Source organism: Sorex araneus, chromosome 4, assembly GCF_027595985.1.
Source record: "Sorex araneus isolate mSorAra2 chromosome 4, mSorAra2.pri, whole genome shotgun sequence".
Taxonomy (NCBI): domain Eukaryota; kingdom Metazoa; phylum Chordata; class Mammalia; order Eulipotyphla; family Soricidae; genus Sorex; species Sorex araneus.
In genome coordinates, this window is record NC_073305.1 from 150,599,903 (window position 1) to 150,621,879 (window position 21,977).

A 21,977-nucleotide genomic window follows, 5' to 3' on the forward strand; every position below is an offset into this window, starting at 1 on the left:
GCACTCAGGAATTACTCCTGGTGTTGCTCAGAGGACCATATGGGATGCTGGGAATCGAACCCGGGTTGGCCGTATACAAGGCAAATGCCCTACCTGCTGTGCTATCACTCCTGCTCCCTATATTTCCTTTTCTAACCAGAAACATTTTAAGGTAGAGATTTCAGTTCGTGAGATAGTTATTCTAAAGAGCCACAGAGCCTGGGAGATCCAGCGACGAGCTTCCAAACTAGTGTGACAGCATAGCGTAATGATTAGGAGCATGGATTGAGGTAGAGCTGAGGTACAATTCCAACTCTACTGCTTGCTATCAAGTGACATGAAAAAAGTCTATTTCTCATTGCCCCAAGTTTTATCTTCGAAGAAACCTAATTCATACACCCACCTCATCAGATGATTATAAGGGTAAAAGAATAGAGCTTTTATGAAGAGGGATTGGATGGCTTAAGTACTATGTAACTATTAATTATTATTATTGTTTAATATTTTTCTCAGACTAACACAGTTGAGTGAAACCTGCTTGCTTTTCACAAAGCTGTGAAAAGTGAATTTGGTGTATGACAGGGATCTGGAGTGGAGATAGATGTTGGTATTAAAAAAACTATTAAACTGTCTTAATCTTGGAAAATTGATCTGTAGAAGCTGACAGGGGCTAATTTCAAAAGAATGCGGTCAACTTCCATAAAAGACCATGAAAATCAACAAAATGCCATCTCTTACTCAGTATTTCTTTCTCTCTTAAGATCCACATTCACACATACATGCACAATGATGACATTTGGTAATGAAATTTCACCAACTTTGCAATCATTAATGTAAAGTGTGGTGCTAGACTATCATTAAGCCCCACTTTTCTGCAAGAACAGAGGATAATCACAGCATCTTGAGGCAAGAACAAAGCAGACAGTTCTCTCCTTCTGAGTCCTGATGCTGTGGTTAGAAAGAGCATACTGTTATATCCTATCAAATATAATTTTAAAAATACATATTTTCCTAATATTGGGGAAGAACTGAATGGCAGTTTAAATACTAATATGATGAGTTAAAAGAAACTTGTTTCTTACAGCATCTGGATCAGTTTTAAAATAATGAAAAAAATAATTCATGTATGAGTAGGGAGTGGCATTCTCAACAGTTCTTTATACATACATATTTACTAAAGGATCAGATACTTTGCTTCACTTTTGTTTCTCCTGTTTATTTTGATGAACTCATCAATGTTGGTTTTTTTCTTGATAATTCTTTTGACAAGTTTATGAGAAAAATTCAATGATGTGAAAGTTAGAGAAAGGAAATAAGAATAGCTAATTTAGGTAATTCAAGATCTCATTTTACACAAATAGAAATAAATAATAACTAATAAATATAAATAATCACAATCACGATCATGAAATCCCGTTAATCATCGATTTCTCGAGTGGGCTCAGTAACCTCTCTATTTGTCCTTTCCCTGAGATCTTAGAAGTCTCTCTTGACTCAGCCCTCCCAACGATGTCACACTGGAGGCTCTTTCAGGGTCAGGGGAATGAGATCCAGCTTGTTACTGGCTTTAGCATATGAATACACCATGGGAAGCTTGCAAGGCTTAATATAATATAAATAATGTTTATATTATATTAAATAATATAAATAATATTTATTAATAAAAAATAATTAAATAGATTTTAAGGGATCTTTTTAGTTGAGAATAAGAGAACCAAGTCTAAGCCCCACATTTAATCTTTAATTTGAGAAGGCATTTCTTTTTCTTTTTTTCTTTTAATTCTGTTATTGATTCACCATGTGGAAAGTTACAAAGCTTTCAGGTTAAAGTCTCAGTTATACAATGCTCAAACTCCCATCCCTTCACCAGTGCACATATTCCACCACCAAGAATCACGATATACCTCCCCCCTTCCCCCCACCTCCCCAGCCCCCCACCCCACATGTGTAACTGGTAAATTTCACTTTACTTTCATTACATTCAATATTTCAACAAAAAAATTCACTATTATTGATTGGAGTTTCTCCCCCCTAAAGTCAATCTGCTGAAAAGAAAGCATTTGGTAATTTGTTTTCCATTGCTGAGAATGAAGAGAGGCCGCACTAGCAGCAGCATAGTTTTGGATTTCTGTATTTTAGTATTTTAGTAACTAAGTCCAGAGAAATGTCTGCCAGGAATCGCAACATTGTAAGCCTGTACCTCTCAGCTACTTTATATTCCACATATGAGTGCGATCTTTCTATGTCTGTCTCTTTCTTTCTGACTCATTTCACTCAGCATGATACTTTCCATGTTGATCCACTTATATGCAAATTTCATGACTTCATGTTTTCTGACAGCTACGTAGTATTCCATTGTGTAAATATACCAGAGTTTCTTTAGCCAATCATCTGTTTTCGGGCACTCTGGTTTTTTCCATATTGTGGCTATTGTAAACAGAGCGGCAATGAACATGGAAATGCAGATGTCATCTCTACTATACCTTTTTGCCTCTCTGGGATATATTCCCAGGAGTGGTATTGCTGGGTCAAATGGGAGCTCAATTTCTAACTTTTTGAGAATCGTCCATATTGTTTTCCAAAAGGGCTGAACCAGTCGGCATTCCCACCAGCAGTGAAGGAGAGTCCCTTTCTCCCCACATCCACGCCAACACCGGTTGCTTTTGTTTTTTGGGATGTGGGCCAGTCTCTGTGGTGTGATGTAAAAAACTAAGGCTCACCGAGGGGCGAGTGCACTCGCGGGCTCTCCAGGCGGCTCTGTCTCACCGCCCACGTTCGGTGCCCTGGAACCGCGGTGTGTGGACTGGATCGAAACGGCCGGTGGTCAAGGACAGGCAAAGGAAGAACGAGGACCAAGCTAGTTGCTGATTAGTTACTGTTTATTCAATCTTCCATCTTTCTCATCTCCCGCACTCCCTGCTCTGGCCTCTCTCTGGATCAACTGCCGCTCCTTTCTGGCTTCTCTGTCTCCTTTTCCTCTCTTGCCCTTGCCCCTAGGTTACACCCAGCCAGGTAGCAAAATCAACATAATAAAGCCCTTCCTGAGGGCTGTCAGGTTTTAAGGGAACATAACCTAGGGGCATTTTAAAGCCCTTCCTGACTGCCAGTAGGCAAAATACCTCTTAAGGGTTTTTTCTCCTCTCCACATTCCAAACACTCATTAACATCTTAATACTAGTTATTTTTGCATGGATATACCAAGAGATACATTGAGGTGTGCAAGGCAGCTCTCCTGGCACATCTTGCCACAGGCTCAGACCACAGGACTCAGGCCAGATTAATCATTCCTCACCCTAGCAGGGTCCGAATCTAGTATCACTGTTTGGATCATGACAGCATTTGTCCATGATCAAGCTCTTAACTTATAGTTAAGCATTAGGCACTTTGGCCAGGCCCATCTCGATGCCAGGGTAGCACACAACTCACCGCTTGCCCTGGGTCCTTCTTGTCCCATGTCGTTGGGACCCTGCTTTGGGGATGCTAGGAAGTAAGGGCAGCTGAGGCTTAGGTCAAGAGAACAGATGCCCTGGAGGAAAATATCATGTAGAGTCAAATGACTCCCAGGTTACAAAAGCATAACATTTGTTAAGTCTTCCTGTGTCCATACAAAAAGGACTTGCTCTGAATAAACTATGCAAAGGACTCAAGGAGTAGAGAAAAACATTATTTACAAGTCAACAGAACACCAAGAAAGAAGCTACAAATAAACAAAGAGGAATAGGAGCACTGTAGCGGGAGTAACCCAATAAAACTAAACTACTGAGGCTATGTTATCCTACAGTGTGAGATGATATCTCATTGTTGTTTTGACCTGCATCTCCCTGATAATTAGTGATGTTGAACATTTTCTCATGTGCCTCTCAGCCATTCGGATTGAGAAGGCATTTCTATAAAGTAATCTAAATTGGCTGACAGCTCACTCCTCTACACACCCTGAAAGGAGAAATGAGATAAAAGCCATTTGATACAGTCAATATCTGCTAGGCACAGAAAGAGAATTTTAAAACTGCCTTCCTTAAGATTGTTTCCATGGCTTGGAGGCTGGTCTCTCATTCTGGGTAACTCAGGGAAGGGACCACTAAGTAAAATGTGGTTGGAGGTCATGTGGGGGAAGGGTGATGCGGGCCGAATACAGACTAGAGACTGAACACAATGGCCACTCAACACCTTTATTGCAAACCACAACACCTAATCAGAGAGAGAGAACAAAAGGGAATTCCCTGCCATAGTGGCAGGGTGGGGTGGGGGGAGACGGGACTGGGGAGGGGGGAGGGATGTTGGGTTTACTGGTGGTGGATAATGGGCACTGGTGAGGGGATGGGTTATTGAACTTTGTATGGGGGAAACATGAGCACAAAGATGTATGGATCTGTAACTGTACCCTCACAATGACTCTCTAATTAAAAATAAACTAATAAAAAAAAAGAACAAAAAAAAAACTGCCTTCCTTATTGTGAAAATGGATAAATAGAATCTAAGTTTGATGAATGTTTAGCAAGAAGAAAAAGAGTATTAACATTCTCTTTCTCTTCAAAGATCAAAGAAAATTCATTGCTATGATTTCATTTATCTTCACTTTGACCTATAAACTAAATGTGACTTATCTTGCTGCTATTATTTAATCATAACATCCTAAAGTATAATTTTTTAAAGTGAGTTAGTCCCAGATACCAGTTTAGAACTATCTGGAAGTAAGAATCAATAACCCTTGAAAGCCTAAGTGTTAGACCTCATACTTATTCATTTGCCAGAAAAACATTCAATCTATTGAGATCCACTTGTCACTTGAATTGAAAAATACTCCAAATTCTCATATCACAAACATATAATTTGTTGCATGCTAGGGAATTATTGAGACTTCTAATACCTTTAATTCCACTCTTTTAACTGAAGTAATAATTGTCCTTTTACATCAAAACTTTATACATTGTGACCATGAGTCTTTTAGTTCTCCAAGCACTGGTCTAAGTTAGCATTCATAGAAATACTTTGCTGAAATTTAGGATGTACTAAGAATTATCTATAAAAATTATCTTACATATTTATAAATGCATTTATATATTCATTTATTTGAATCATTTTAATAAAATTTGTTAAAATTCTATATTCTCAAAGAGTCCATTGATTATTCTCTTTGTTAAATTTTTCCAGGACTCAATCCATTTTTTTTGAGATCATATCAGATGGGTAATGTGCCAAGTGCGTAAAAAGTTTTTAGGAAGGCACATGGCACACAAACGTTTGAACACCCAGTCATCATGCTTATGAACGGAAAAGGATCCCCAACCCATTTTTATCCAGATACATTCCACTCTGCAATGATGAAACAATTTCTCTTGTAGAAGTTTAAGAGAAATTTTAAAATATATTTACAAAAATATCTGTATAAAATATTGAGAGTAGCTTCAGTCATAGTAGCCCAAACATGAAATCAACTCTCATGTCTGAACTTCAAAAGATGAATGGGTAAATATATTGTGGGACCATGGAAGATTTTTATTAGTCATCCATTTACAGTTTTTGACATTGGGCAGAAAGAAGATAAATACATGAGCTAGTCAGCCTGATATTTCTTATCTTGGCTCAGGAATCAATGTAAACAAGTCAGATTTGGGTGCCAGAGCAATAGCACTGGGGTGAATATGCTTGCCTTTCACAATCCTGATTTGATCTGCAGCACCACATTTGATCTCCACTCACCACATCTGAGTCCTTCCAGGAATGATCTCTGAGAACAGAATCAAGAGTAAGACCAAAAGACCTCTAGATGTGACCTAAAAACCAAAACCAGGGGCTGGAGCAATACCATAGTGGGTAGGGCTTTTGCCTTGCACATGGCTGATCCGGTTCAATTCCCAGCATTCCATATGGACCCCGAGCACCACCAGAAGTAATTCCTGAGTGCAGAGCCAGGAGTAACCCCTGTGCATCACCGGGTGTGATCCAAAAAGGAAAAATATAATAAAAATAAACAAAAAGTCAAAATGCACTGTAGGATAATTATTTGAGAACAGTCCACAAATATGGGGTTTGTTTCTCCTTGTCACCACAACTAACAACCAACCCATCCTGAGGAGAAGAGCTTCCTAGATAATTAACAGCTGACACATATGATCACAGAAGAACTTAACCTAGTAGAATAAAATAACTGCGCATCTGAACCCAGGCCAGAGAAATTACTAACCACAGAAAAGTGAGCAAAAAATTAATGGTTTTTATTTCAAACCATAAATGTTGGAGTGGTTTGTTGTAAAGAAAATAACTAATATTTGAATATTCATATCAGGGAATGCTAATTGAAAATAAAACAGAATAAATTACTGCTATGTGGAATTGCTTAGATTAATCTCAAAAATAATATTAAATCACATGCAAAAATAAGGTACTCAGTAAAAAAAGCAAGAAACAGGCAGTATGACTCAAGAACATTATTCTTTCACAGAGAGATGTTCATAATCCAGTTTGAGTTAAAAACTACTTACTATTAAATTAGTTGAGTTTCCCTCCCCTCCCCAAGCAGAACCCCAGCAGCCCAAAACCTCCAGAACCTATGCTCAAGGCCACTCTTCACACATTCAGACAAGCGTCATGCATGAAAGAACAGACAGAGGAACCCAGGTAGGCAGGACCCATGGCTGAGATCTCCAAGCCTGCTCAGATCAGGACTGGGCGTCCTCCACCCAAATCCCCCATTTTCCAGTAACTTTGCAGTCACACTCACAAACTGCCCCCGGCGCCATGTAATCTCATCAATGGCCAAGATCCAGAGACTATAAAACAAAGCTCCTGGAAGAGAGCAATGCAGAATCAGGTGACAGCAGAGCCTGGTAAGCTACCCGTGGTGTATTCAATATGTTAAAAGCAGTAACAGGGAACTGGAGTAATAGCACAGCGGGTAGGGTGTTTGCCTTGCATGTGGCTGACCCGGGTTCAATTCCCAGCATCCCATATGATCCCCTGAGCACCACCAGGGGTAATTCCTGCGTGCAGAGCCAGAAATAATTTCTGTGCATCACCAGGTGTGACCCAAAAGAAGCAAAACAATAACAAAAAAAAAATAACAATAATGGGCCTCATTCCCCTGACCCTGAATGCAACAGGGTTGAATGAGATGTTACTGGTGCCCACTCAATCAAATCAATGTGCAATGGGACGAGAGTGATGCAGTGATGTAATATATTTAATAGGATATTTTATGAATGTAGAACAAGGAGTGCCAATTTATGCCTTTGAGCATTTGAGAAATGCTTCCTGGAGAAAAAGACTTGAAGTCAACCAGGTGATAGATATTCATTCACTATGTAATGTTTTGTTGGAAAGGAAAATGCACAGAGCTATCTAACTGTATGACATGTATGAAAGGAAACGGCCCAGAGTAGTAAAGAGAAGAATCATAGGATTGGGACTGGAAACGCAGACTTGAGCAGAATCAAACACATATTTTTAATGGGGATTGATGGTCTCCCAAATAGTGCTCATTAGGGCTAAGTGCCACATCAGACAGCCTGGGGAGTGGGTCAGTAGGAGGTTCCAAGCTCCACTGGGGATCCTGTGGTTCTGGAAAACTAGGGTTAGCCACATGTAAGGCTTGTGCTTTAGCCCCTGAACTATCTCTCTGGTCCCTTGTGAATGTATTTGAACCCGTTAGTGTCAGTTATTGGTGTTATTTATGAGTAAGAAGAGTTGTTAATTAGATTTCCAGGCTCTTAGAACCAGGCCAACCCTATGACTGCCCACCTAATGTGAGACTCATTCTTGCTCATCCGCAGTAAACCAAAGATAATTAGTGGCTCACCAATATATTTGTAATGCAAGAAGCCCACTCTGGTGTGCAGAGCATATATAAATGATTCAAAGGAGGACTATAAAATCACAGTGAGTTGGAACCACTGAAAGAGAACTGAAGCAGTAATTAAATGAGGAGGAGGAGTTCTCTAATTCTCCTACATAATCCAGGTTTCCCCTGAGTGGCATTAAACTCCTCTGTGGTTTGTCTGGTCGGTGAGCCCTGTACTCCTTGGTGAGTTCCATCTGAAGCTCAACATTATCTTCATCATCCTAATAGTCACCTTGAAAAGCCAGGTGAATTTGATTTTAGTGGTTTTTAATGTGAATTCATTCTAAGTTTTAGAATTATATGTTCACTTCATTTAAGTTTTGCCTCAGAAAAATTAACAATACTCCCCCAGTTTCTGGCAACCCAGAGGTCATGCCCATAAGCCACTTCCTGTTTGTGCCAGATAATCTTGTCATCGGCCAACCCCAAATCCCACAGCTGCTTTTTCTGAAAGGGAGCATAACATGAGGCCCCCATAGCCATGCCACCGGACTCCGCACCAGGCTCTTTCACACAGGGCACCCCAGAGGGGGGCAGGTGAGAGCCCTCCCCACCCCAAAGGACCCAGCTCTGGCAGCCAAAAAAACTCCACAACCCAACCACCGACACACTAAAGGCCACTTCCCACATGCTCAGGCTGAGCCTCACATATAAGTAAACATATTTCTGGACACATCATAAGACACTCCCTACCCATTCTCCATAATTACCACACCACATATGATAGGTTCAGACAGTAGACAACAAATCATAGAAGGAAATATATATATATGCGTATATACATATTTTCAGACAAATATACCAAAGTTCACATCACCCAAACTTTAACAACATGTTAGTGATATCCTATAGAATGTCTTAATGGTTCCTGCCAAAATAGAACAATCTTCAAACTGTTTCCTATATGAACACTTTTTTGCAAGCATGTTCAGCAGTTCTTCATAACAGACACTATGAAATATATTATTTCGGTTGTGTTTTGGGACAGGGATTGGGGCTTGGAATGGAAACATCCCGAATTTGGTGGTGGGATGGGTGTTTGAATATTAAACGTAATAAAATATTGTGAACTTCACTTGTATCACTTGTCATCCCATTGATCCTCGATTTGCTCAAGCGGGTGCCAGTATTGTCTCCATTTGTCCCTGTCATGTACTAGTGTAGCCCACTGGGAACTAACTTATAAAATAAAATTTTTTTCAATTAACAATACTTCTCAAGAGTGAAAAATGAGGAGACTGAAGTATTTAAGGTACTTGCCTTGTTGTATGTGGTCAGCTCAGGTTTGACCTCTAGCACTCCATATGGTTTCCTGAACCCTCCAGGAGTGATCCCTATGTAGAGAGAAGATGAAGTACTGTGCTCCACCATTTGTTGTCAAAAAGAAAGAAAGATACAGTTCCTATCTTAATCTTAAGATTAAGATCTTAATCTTAAATTATTTAAACTGAATAATTTAGTTTCCCTAAGCCTCAGTTTTCACATTTACAAATCAAAAGAAACTTTCTTCTTTTTGGTTCTGGAAAGACTAGATAAAACCAAGATGTAAAGATACTAGCCTAGACTAGAATATAGTGCCCATGTCAATAATGCTAGTTGGTACTTTGAATACCAATCACTGTTTTTTTCTTTTCTATTTCCCAGCTGTTAGTTACCAGAATGTGAGGGTTTAGTTAGATAATTGTTTCTTTTAATGTTTAAACACTGAAAAAAGTTTTAAAGTAGAACACAAAAGCAGTTGCATGCTTTCCTTCTTTAGATATGATTACATGTTTTAGCCAAACGGCAATAGTGTAACTGATAACTAATAAAATCCTTTAATTGGAGGTAATTCTCTTCACATCTTGTATTCTCCCCTTAACAATGATTTATTCAGAAATCAAATACTCTAAGATTTATACTGGAAAAAGTTAGGAAGGAAGAAAGACTGAGTGAATAACAGCATTCACAGCTGAGTTCTATCTCCCAAATCATTCCAGCCAACTGGATTATACAGCTAGCCTGGATAGTGATGATGGGCCTTTTAGTGACACTTTGAATCAGTTCTGTTCCTTTTAAAAATGCTTTAGGAAAAAACTGCTCTTCAAATTTGTGTCTTCTCCAATCCACATCTTACTCCCCTGAGGGATTCTTTTCCTGTTATCTTCACTTCCATTCATCTTCCTCTGCCACATGTTGCAGTAAGTACTTTACTTCAGAAGCAAGTTTCATTGAATGCTACATCAAATACCTTTTCATAGAGCATAAAGCTTATTCCCACTGATGTCATGGTAAAGGGGCCCATTGCTCTCAGGTCCTACTTAACTAGAGTTTCAAAAGTCTTAATAATATATCTAACATTCAAAAGCAACTTTTCTCTTTCCTTAGGTTTCCTAGTGTTTCCTTTTTATTTCCTTTACAATAAAGCACTCTTCTTGTTTATTTCATTTTGATATAGCATTAATCGGTACATTATTTTTGATAATTATATCTCATTTAATACCTCTTATAGTACTATGTGCCAAAAGAATAAATGCCTTATAAAAGTTCATCAAAGTTAGGTAGTACTAACACTATCAAAGTACCATCAACAAGTCTAAGGTCAGCTTGGAGTTTTACTAGTGAGATTTATGTCACTCAGTCCTATTTCTTGATAAGCCTCTTATTCTAAGAGAAGTAAGAGTCAGTTTCTTATTGAAAATGCAACTGTTCAATACTGGGTGGTCTTTAGGGTCACTGAGTATCCTCATAGAAGATTATAAGGAACAAGACTGTTCCCTAAACAGAGGTCCTATGTCCACATATATATATCTGTATATATGTGTATATATGTGTATATACATATACATTTGTATATATATATCTGTATACATACATCCTCTAGGAATCCTAGGGGGCCCCAAGTTCCCTTCAAAATATAGATAAGGCAGGACAAGACATTCCCCTCCCAAATACTAAATGACCACAGTTTCTTTAACCTGGAAGCATATTTACATATTTACAAATCTAACATGGATAAAGACATTCTGTTTTCCTTTTGGTGAGGACTGATTTAATAGATGGCATGTACATTGTCTCAATGGATAAATGATTCCAAACTTTTATTTCCAGACAATAGCAAGTTTTGAATCTTTGAATTCTGTGACCATAGAGATCTGGGAGTTTTCACTGATATTTCTAGGAAGCAGTCAACCACCAAGGAGCTTGTGGAATTACCTATCACCATGGCAATTTTTATTGAGAACCTCTGTGAGCATTTCATTCATGTAAATTCCTTCTGAGAACGCTTACAGTTCTATTGAGTGCCTCTATTCAACCTTGGTATCAGCATTGAACACAATTCTGACTAAAAAGATCAGAAGGACGTACATCTATTTACCTCTCTTGTTCCAATACAATAATTCTCTTTTGAAAACCTAACCCCCACCACCTGTTTGTGTGTTCTGCATATAATTATGAAATTCTATCATCAGGTCATTGTTGGCTTTCTTCAAGAATATTTTGATATTATACCTAATAGAGACCTTGCACGTGGCCAACCCAGGTTCAATTCCTCCATCCCTCTCGGAGAGCCTGGCAAGCTACCAAGAGTATCCTGCCCACACGTTAGAGCCTGGTGAGCTCCCTATGGCATATTTAATATGACAAAACAGTAACAACAAATCTCACAATGGAGACATTACTGGTGCCTGTTCAAGCAAATTGATGAACAACAGGATGTCAGTGATACAGTGATACTTAATAGAACCTAATGCATGCAGATTGACATGGGCCTCTAATTCTCTACTGATTTTATCATTGCTTTTTTCAAAGTCAAACATTTTTTTTACTTTTTTTTGTGGTCGCACCTGGTGATTCACAGGCTCTGAACTCAGGAATCACCCCTGGCAGTGCTCAGGGGACCATATGGGATGCTGGAAATTGAACCCGTGTCAGCCGCGTGCAAAGCAAATGCCCTACCCACTGTGCTATCGCTCCAGCCCCTTAAAGTCAAACTTTTTGTCCAGGTACAGATCCAATGTGTGGTCTGTGTTATGGTCATATGATGTCACCTCATTTATAATTTCTTGAACTCTGATGCTGTGAACTGTGCTTTAGAAGCAGTTGTGTTGCATAGATAGTAGTTACTAACCTCCTTATGGAGCACCTCTGTGGAGTAATTGAGCACCTCTGTGGGGCAGGAGGGTGAAGCAAGGTTAACAACGGTTCAGTATTCCAATAAAGTTTCACTAATTTCTTCAGAAGAATCTAGTCCTGTATGTCCATTTTCCTCTCTGGAGCAGCACAATCTCTGCAGTGAACACTTTCTGACTTCTCAGTATTAACATCCGCAGGTAGACGAATTTATTTTTGCATACATTGAAACAGGTGTGTGATTCATTCTCCTTTTGGTTCCTTTATCTCTGAGCAAGAAATTTATGTATGTGCTATTAATAGCATTTCCCTCAAAGGTAGTATTTATTTTGTTCAGAATGTCTGTGTTGTGGGCTTGGGGGTGGGGAGAAAGTCACTAAGTAGACACAGAGCTCAGCATCAAAGCCCTCATGCATGTCACCTGGGTTCAGTTCCCTTTCACCCCCTATACACACACACACACACACACACACACACACACACACCAAGCAACAAAATGTCTGCCAGTTAGTACTGGGTTTTAACATTTTTATAGAATATTTTAAAATTGCATGTTCAGAAAAGGGTGTTTTTTTCTCAAGTGGTTTATTATAAATGAGTGAGTAAAGGAGTAATAGGTTCCATTTATATGTGAGATATAATGTTAGTTAGACTTACTTTTACTATCAGAGTACTGTTGATGGGTTGCTCTTTACATTTCCCACTTTCTTTTATTAATTGATATATAATTGATATACAACACTGTACTTGTTTTAGGTAAACAGCATAACTCCACTATTTTCAAGGAATACTTTTCTCAAGGACTCTATTTTAGCTTTAACCTCAAAAGCAAGTCATTATTTGGTAGTTCTATTGCAATAGATAAGTTATTTCATTGATCATCTCCCTCGCTGGCATATCTATAGAATGATTCAATTACTGTTCTTATCGGTTTTTTAAATAAAGATGATATCTAAAATTTGACAGTTATTATCCATGATGACATATGAATTTAATAACTGCTTGCACCACATTTAAGTTTCTTCTGCTCATCAACTTTACAAATATATTATTAATTTGAACTCAGGTAACTTTTCGGTAAGTTTGACCTGAAGAATCTCCCAGACTTTATAGGCCAGTTTAAAATGGGAATTATTGGTAAACCCAGCATTGGTATTTGGCTTAGTCCATTACCAGTCTTAAGTTGATAATGTACAAGGAGCATGTACATCTACTTTAATTCAATCTTTTAAAAAGTGTTAAATACAGTTATGCTTGATGATGCAGCACAATACCTAAAGGCTGGCATTAAGATATATTTCTTATCCTCTGGAAAGCTTTTCTGACTCAGTAGGCTGTGAACATTCACAATAGCCCTAAAGGAAATCCTCCATGAGTTATTGTAAATTCACAACTTCACCTGGGTTATTTGTAGCCATAGCAAAGAATATTGGCAACATGCTCCCTAATAGTCTAGCCAGTGGAATAATATGGATGAAAATAATCCAATCAGACAACAGAGATGACACACCAATCCACATTTAAAATGGCACAAAAATTCCTTAATAAATACGCTTATTAACAATGTTAGACTCTTTTTTCTGAGTCAATCTTGAATTATGTGAATGTAATATGACACAGAAGAGCAAACAAAATTATCATTTTTAACCATATCTCAACAAAAAATTATTTTCTCCAGTGTTTTTGGTACATACCATTCTCACTGGTGTGTGATATCTCTTAAATGCAATAAACCAAAAGAGCAAAGATGCAGGCTATAAAATCAATGCATAAAAATATGTCACATTCCTGTATGCAAACAACAAGCTAGGAGGGAAAGACTTCTACTCAAAAAAGACAACTCCATTTAAAATTGTCATTTTTGTTTGTGTAATCTAGAACTGGTTGCTTATCCTCATTTGCTAACTCCTACTCCCTAGATATGTTATTCTAAATACCTAAGATTATTGAGAATTGCCGTGGGAACATTATAAACCTGATAACTCTTTGTTAATTACTATAAACCATGGTGTCTAAAGGAAAACAAAAGCAGTTAATGTTTGATATTAAACTATGCGAGAGATACCATTTTTCAGATTGTAACTTGAATATGAAACGCTAGATCTTTTATAAAATTTAGGATATTTTCAGTCAGTGTTTCAAAGTACTGTCTCTGTACTTCCCTCATTTCCTTTCTGAATTTTAATTATACAAAGTTGGTTTGTTTTACTATTGACTTTTTTTTTTTTGCTTTTTGGGTCACACCTGGCAATGCACAGGGGTTACTCCTGGTTCTGCACTCAGGAATCACCCCTGGTGGTACTCAGAGGACCATATGGCATGCTGGGAATCAAACCCGGATCGGTCACATGCAAGGCAAATGCTCTACCCGCTGTGCTATTGCTCCAGTCCCACTATTGACTCTTAACCCCCTTATAGCTAATTTTTTTTTCAGTCTACTTTTTTCTTTTGTCCATACTTGGTCATTTCTATGAACTCTCTTCCATAATTTCATCTTCCTGGCAGGAATGAAAGTCCAAACTCTCTCCCTGAGTGCTCAGATACCATGGCCTGGCAAATGTCTAAGGTGGACTTGGCTCTCTTCTGTTTGCTGCTGTGTTTTGCTAGTGAGATTAATATTATTTTCTTTAGTGTTGGCAAATGGAAAATTGCCTAGTAAGAACAAATAATTATCTCTTCACTGGTTCTTTGACTAGACAGAACAGATTTTTATTCTGGATTTTTAACTGCTGCATTGATATTTCTAGGTTGAAGGCTTCTTCTTGTATATAAGAACAGAAATTAGATTAAAAATTAGAAAGTCACCCCCAAAGTTTCTAACTAGCCAGTTTATCTTATGTCCAGCATTTAGTCTTATGTTTGTCATATTAAAATGTCCATAGTTGTTTAGTTATACTTAGTGGAAGATTTAGGTTAAAATAAACATACTACATACTTACAAGTCCAAAAAAAAAACCTCTATATTCAGAACACTGAGCTTGTTATAATTTCAATTTTATAACATTTTTCAATTATAACATTGAAATTATAAATATTTTTAAAACACTTACCAAAAGCCTTTCGTTTCTTTTTATTTATTTTCTCCTACATGAATTTCTAATACGTACAATCATAATTTAGTTTGGATATGCAAAAATAACTTTAATTTGATTTAGAGCGAAAAAGTCACTTCTTTTAACTAGCATGCTATCAAGATGAAATGCAGTTGCTTATAAAGTGAATTAGAATAAATAAATCACACTAGATATTTCAAATATATGTACATTAATACAAAGAAAGCTATCTAGGCTTTGCCCTGCTCTGATTGCCAGAAACAATACTTTGCCTTTGTACACATGTATAATTGCATGTATGCCTAGTATAATACCACTGATAAATTTTATCATTATTCTAGTATTCTTAAATAAAAAAGAATTGAAATGATATTATTTAGATTTAAGTTACTCAGATCCACTTGTGACTACATGGGTCACCATTCTGTGCTTTGGACACCATCTTCCTTCTCTTCACATCACGTAAACTCCTCTGAAGCAGGATCTTTGCTTCTCCCTGGAAACAATCTATATCTTCCAGAACTTTTCTGAGTTATGCTTTGAATTTCTCTTCACCTTTCCCCTCTTTATCCACTCTCCAAGACTCCCATCTATGAAAGTCTGTCTCCAAAGTGCCAGCTAGTTCTTGGAAAGGTAATTGATTATTAAAGAATGATTTGGAATTACTCAGAGGAATAAAGGTGTGAACAGGGAGGCAAAAAAGATGTAGGACATTCCCAAACTTTACTGGCAGAAAGAGCTAATAATTAAAAAAAAAATAGGAAAAGAAGGCACTTTTTTATATGTCTGCAACTGACCAACAGCTTACAACTGGCAACATTTCTAAGGCAAGGAAAGATGGTAAATGAGGCTAGAAAGCAAGTTTAAGTATCACATTAGAATGGATTTGTATTGCATGAAAAATTTTATACTTTTTCAATAGAAGATGGGATGTTCCTGACATGAATTGTGTAGAAAATGACATAGATTTGCAATTTGGTGTGTCCAAAAAGCTCTTCAATTAAGGCTCTAATCTGTCTTCACTGCTTTCATTTTCATTGCTCTGGTGTAAAGTTGCAAATGAACCTTTATCATATAGAACCATTAGCTCATCCCTGAATACAATTCATACTTCTCCCACTCGATGAACTCACTTCTAAGAACGCAAAGCCCATTTTACCTCTTCTCTGGAGAAGTACAAATTAGATTCTTCCAATGGTAGTTATGAGGATTAATGAGCTAATGCTTGAAAGCGCCCAGTTTACTGTTTGTCTCTAAGTAGACATTCAATTTTCTTCCTTCCTCTTGACACTTATCTTAATTTACTTCGAATTACAATTATATCTGTATCCTTGCTATAGACTTACAAATTTCTTCAGCATGGAAATGTATCTAAAACAATATCGCTAACCAAGGGCTATTTTGCTTTAAGGCAATGTCGAGAGAAATGTTTTGATTGTCTCAATTGTCAGCTCTCCTGATTGTAGATAACACAAGTTAAACAGCTATAAATGCCTAATAGGTCTCACAAACAATTCCTCAACCCAAGATGTCAATGGCACCATGGTTGAAAAATCCTGACTTAGCTAGTTCATCTTTGTAGCTAATGTAGCAAATAGGAGAGTTACACTTTATAGAAGGTTCTATCTTTGTTTGAAATATTTTTTGTTTGTTTCTTTTTTGTTTGTTTTTTTGCTTTTTGGGTCCACCTGATGATGCACAGTGCACAGGGGTTACTCCTGGCTGTGCACTCAGGAATCACTCCTAGCGGTGCTTAGGGAACCTTATGGGATGTTGGGAATCAAACCCAGGTCGGCTACGTGCAAGGCAAATGCCCTACTTGCTGTGCTATCACTCCAGGCCCTGTTTGAAATAATTTTAAACCCCGTTTCTCTGTCGGTAAATTTTTTAGTTGCTAAGAGTATTCTATTAGGGGGCTGGAGTAATAGCACAGTGGGTAGGCTGTTTGCCTTGCATACAGCCGACCCGGGTTCAATTCCCAGCATCCCATATGGTCCCCTGAGCACCGCCACGGGTGATTCCTGAGTGTAGAGCCAGGAGTAACCCCTGTGCATCGCCAGGTGTGACCCAAAAAGCAAAAAAAAAAAATAAAGAGTATTCTATTAAATTAAAATAGAATTATAGATATTATAGAGAAATATGAAGATGATTTGGGTAGGGGACAACGCTCAGCCCACCAGACTGGGGGTTCAATGCAAGAGCCTGAGGATATGGGTCCTGAGGTGTGGGGGTTACCCGGGTCACCCTGATGGTGCTCAGGGTCCCCAGAGATGCACGTGGCAATGCTTGGGGGACCATATAACGTCTGGGATTGAACCAGGATTAGCTGCATGCAAGACATGTGCTATCTGTCCCCACAATTTTTTTTCTAGTTTCTGGCTGGGGGCCATGTCTGTGGTGCTCCTGGCTCTGCACTGAGGAATCATACCTGCTGGTGTTCACGGGTGCTAGGGATCAAACCAGGTCAGTCACATGCAAGGCAAATGCCCAGCTTGCTGTACTGTTGCTGTGGACCGTCCACACAATTTTGATATATTAATAATTTTCCTCCATCTCTCTCGGAGAGCCCGGCAAGCTACTGAGAGTATCCTGCCTGCACAGCAGAGCCAGGCAAGCTACCAGTGGCATATTTGATGTGCCAAAAACAGTAACAATTCTCACAATGGAGACATTACTGGTGCCTGCTCGAGCAAATCGATGAACAACGGGATGACAGTGCTACAATACATGAAGATGACAGATTTGTGAATCTTTAACAATTTGGGGGAAGAAAATTTTATCTTTAGGGGGTTACTGATTTTAAAAAGTTCTTTTAATTAGCATGCTTTTGTAATGAAATGCAGCAATATTTTCATTTTATCAAAGAGGCTCTCCTGGTGTTTAAGGAAGCAAGGAAATATAATTAAAAGATCACCAGTAAGCAGAACACAATTCCTTGGCTGCATTCTGGGAGAGTGGTACAGTTAATAATCTAGAATCTAGTGACACTATAATTAGCTGTTTAAATTTATTGGTCCTGCATCCCAAAATTTATCAGTGTTCTGCACAGAAATTTTGTTTCAAAGTAAAGAAGTGATCAAAGAATTAAAATTTTGCACTAGAAAAATGTCACTTTATAGATAATACAAGTAACAAATGTGTAAAACTGAAGAGATACACTGCCAAAAGATATGTAGCATTTAGTCAGAGAGAAGAGAGAGAGAGAGAGAGAGAGAGAGAGAGAGAGAGAGAGAGAGAGAGAGAGAGAGAGAGAGTGGCCGGATTGATAACACAGCAGGTAGGGCATTTGCCTTGCATGTGGCTGACCCGGGTTTTATTCTTCTGCCCCTCTCAGAGAGCCAGACAAGCTACTGAGAGTATCTCACCACACGGCAGAGCCTGGCAAGCTACCCGTGGCATATTCAATAAGCCAGAAACAGTAACAAGTCTCACAGTGGAGATGTTACTAGCACCCACTCGAGCAAATCGATGAGCAACGGGATGACAGTGATACTGTAGTGGTACTACAGACAATACCCAGATTTATTCAAATCCATAATTTATTTATTTAGCCACAATCTGATCAAAATACTAGCAGTAGAGTATTCATCAGTCTGTATCACATTGATTAGAACATCTTCATAAGTCTTCTTGGATAAAAAATTAAGAAATATTAGTACCATGAAAATGCTAGGATTCTTGTGTAATTTTTGTTTGTCCAAACAAAATCTTCATTAAACCCAAATAGGCCCATTAGAAAAAAATAGACCATGATGATTCTATTATATAAACAGGACAAACAGATGTTTGTTTTGGAAGCATATCTGGCAGTGCTTGGGTTACTCCCAGCTCTGTGCTCAGTAGTCACTTCCAGAAGTGTTCAGTATACCACATGTAGTGATAGGAATCAAAACTGTTTTAAACAGATGACTGGTTAAAGAAACTTTGGTACATCTACACAATAGAATACTATGCAGCTGTTAAGAGAGATGAAGTCATGAAATTTGCTTATAAATGGATAAACATGGAGAGTATCATGCTAAGTGAAATGAGTCAAAAAGAGAGGGACAGACATAGAGGGACTGCACTCATTTGTGGAGAGTAGGGTAGCATCACATGAGGCTGACACCCAAAGATGGTAGATACAAGGGCCAGGAGGATTGTCCCATAGCTGGAAGACTGCTACATGAGCGGAGTGGAGAAGGCAGATGGAATAGAGAAGGGATCACTAAGAAAACGATGACTGGAGGAACCAGTTGGGATGGGAGATGCATGCCGAAAGTAGATAATGAACCAAACACGATGACCTCTAAGTGTCTGAGATGCAAGCTATAATGCCCAAAGTAGAGAGAGAATATGGGGAATATTGTCTGCCATGGAGGCGGGGAGGGTCGGAACGGGGGCGGGGTATACCCGGGATATAGGTGGTGGAGAACGTGCACTGGTGGAGGGATGGTTGTTTGATCATTGTGAGATTGTAACCCAAACATGAAAGCTTGTAACTATCTCACGGTGATTCAATAAAATTTAAAAAATTAAAATAGAAAAAGAAAAACGAAAAAAAAGAAAAATCATTCAAAAAGACTGGGCTGCCCACATGCAAAGCATACAACTCAGCCCTAACAACTCTGGCCCCACAACTACACAATCACTGCCACTGCCATCCCATTGCTCATCTATTTGCTCGAGCGGGCACCAGTAATGTCTTCATTGTGAGACTTGTTTGTACTGTTTTTGGCATATCAAATACGCCACAGGTAGCTTGCCAGGCTCTGCCGTGTGGGCGAGATACTCTCGGTAGTTTGCTGGGCTCTCCAAGAGGAACGGAAGAATTGAACCCAGGTCGGCCCCGTGCAAGGCAAACACCCTACCCCTGTGCTATCGCTCGAGCCCAAATACACAATATAGGACCAGAAAGATAGTACAGGGAGTAAGACACTTGCCATGCACATAGCCACCCCAAGTATGATTCCCAGCAATTCTTATGGTACCCCAAGCACTGCCAGAAATGACCCCTGAGCATTAATGGTTAGCCCAAAAACCATTAACAACAAATAAGACAAAATAGAGGTGAAAATGATTATTTGATTTTCTTATCTTAGATATGTTTATTCTCAGCTAACAAAAATGACTTAATTAGGCTTATCACAGCAGCTCCTTTATATCATGTACCTTAGTTTCCTAATTGAACAGTTTAGCGATAGAGAAGCTGTATATGTTCCCTTACTCATATCAAATATTATCATGTTGGATCACCTGGACTAATGCCTGTTTGAATGAATGTGGATGTGAGAAACCATCAGTACTATTCTGATACTTACTTTAAGGATTTCCCCCAATCCTAATAATTTGGCAAAGAGGGTTCTTTTCCATTAAACAAAAAAGTATGTTAGTTTGCTTCCTTCCAATGATACTCTTAATTCAACTAAACGTAATTTGAAGGAATACTATTATGAAGGAATACACAAGTCACTCAGTCTGGATAAAAAAGATATTAGTGCTATTTTCCTTCATAGTTATCAACTATAGTGTTAGAAAGCTTCCCTGGATACAGGAAAGCTTTTTATAACATGTTAGATAATAGGCCAAAGAATAAGCCTTTTCCTTTTTTTTGCTTTTCGGTCACACTCGGCAATGCCCAGGGATTATTCCTGGCTCTGTGCTCAGGAATTTCTCCTGGCAGCGCTCGGGGAACCATATGGGATGCTGGGAATCAAACCCGGGTTGGCCGCATGCAAGGCAAATGCCCTACCCGGAATAAGCCTTTTTTGGTATGCATTTAGATAAAAGTATTTTTCACAAAAATACCCGGCATATTAAAAAAATTAATTCATCTTTAAAGTATATTTTCTTTCTTACGGAGTTATTCTTTTGTCTAGTTCTAAAGGATGATGCATGGTGTATGTTTTTCCAGTCTTTCTAATTTAGTCTGTTGCTCCTCTATAACATATCATGCTAATTATGTCTGCTGAATCCATGAGTTTTCCTTAAAATAAGTTCAGACAAGATCACATGAAATCTCCTTCCTGTATTTCTCTCAAATTGTCATTCTTTTAGTGAGTTGAATTTCATAATTTTGCATTCTGGGCTAATGAAAATTAAACTGGAAATTCATTGGTATAAATGTAAATGTTAATACATTAATAAATAGTTACAATTTTTATACCTAAAATAATTTAATTTCACCTTACTTGTAAACACAGATTAGAGAGAGAAAAAGAATAGCATATTTTGTTATAAGGTAACTAAGACATCACTTAAATAAGAAATAAACACTGGAGTCAAGATTTTGCAAGTTGATGAACCTTTTTTGGAGCACTGACTCTAGCTGTAAACTGCTGGCCTTTGAATAGTCAGTCCCCATGAGGTCTACAACTGTTGCCTTTGCCTCCTGTCTAAAGTATCTTTGTTTTGTTTCAGCTGGCAGGGTTCATCTACGCCTGTTATGTTGTGAAATGTATAACTGAAGAAGAGGACAGCTGTAAGTATTAAAGCTCGGCTCTGTTTCTTTCAAGTTCAAAGTGCCTTCTTTACTGCCTTCTACATAGTCTTCCTACATCTTAGACAGTATTTCCCAGTACATCATTAGAACAGGAAATAAGCCTTTTTTTACCCATTGGGTTAAAGTGTTTTTTAGAAGCACCCAGCGTATCAAAGACAGGAAGAAGCATCCATTTAAAAAACATGTTCCTATTTTTTTTTATAGTATTCTCAACATCTATTGCTCTGAATAACAATTCCGGTAGAAAATATTGAAAGAAATTTGGAGATGAAAGTGATTTTAAATAAAAGTAATCTGATTATTTTTTCTACAAGCTATTTGTTAGATATTGTTAACTAATAAGTTTCACCAGACACTGAAAATCCCAATATTTACAATAGTTCCTAAAACTCCCACAAGAACTAATTTTAGATTAATTTAAGTAATTTGTTCTTAGGAACCAAATGTTCATATTTTCTTTGTGTTCCTATAATTCAATATAACTAGAGCTCTGGGTCATATTTTCAGCATTGAG

At 38.1% G+C, this 21,977-nt stretch overlaps 1 protein-coding gene and 1 non-coding gene across 4 annotated transcripts in view; one reads left to right on the forward strand and one right to left on the reverse strand.

Moving 5' to 3' along the window:
• Positions 1-21,977, forward strand: part of NKAIN2 (sodium/potassium transporting ATPase interacting 2) — a 1,086,277-nt gene that overhangs the window by 1,025,071 nt on the left and 39,229 nt on the right. For all 3 annotated transcript variants that reach the window (XR_008629758.1, XM_055134851.1, XM_055134850.1), the window contains exon 5: positions 21,382-21,442. Coding sequence is in view for 2 of the 3 variants with exons in the window: in XM_055134851.1 (XP_054990826.1) it covers positions 21,382-21,442 (61 nt within the window). In the remaining variant the exon portion in view is untranslated. The remainder of the gene's footprint in view (positions 1-21,381; positions 21,443-21,977) is intronic.
• LOC129404734 (small nucleolar RNA U13) lies at positions 5,157-5,259 on the reverse strand. Its single transcript, XR_008630091.1, has one exon. It is a non-coding gene; the product is annotated as a small nucleolar RNA U13 (small nucleolar RNA).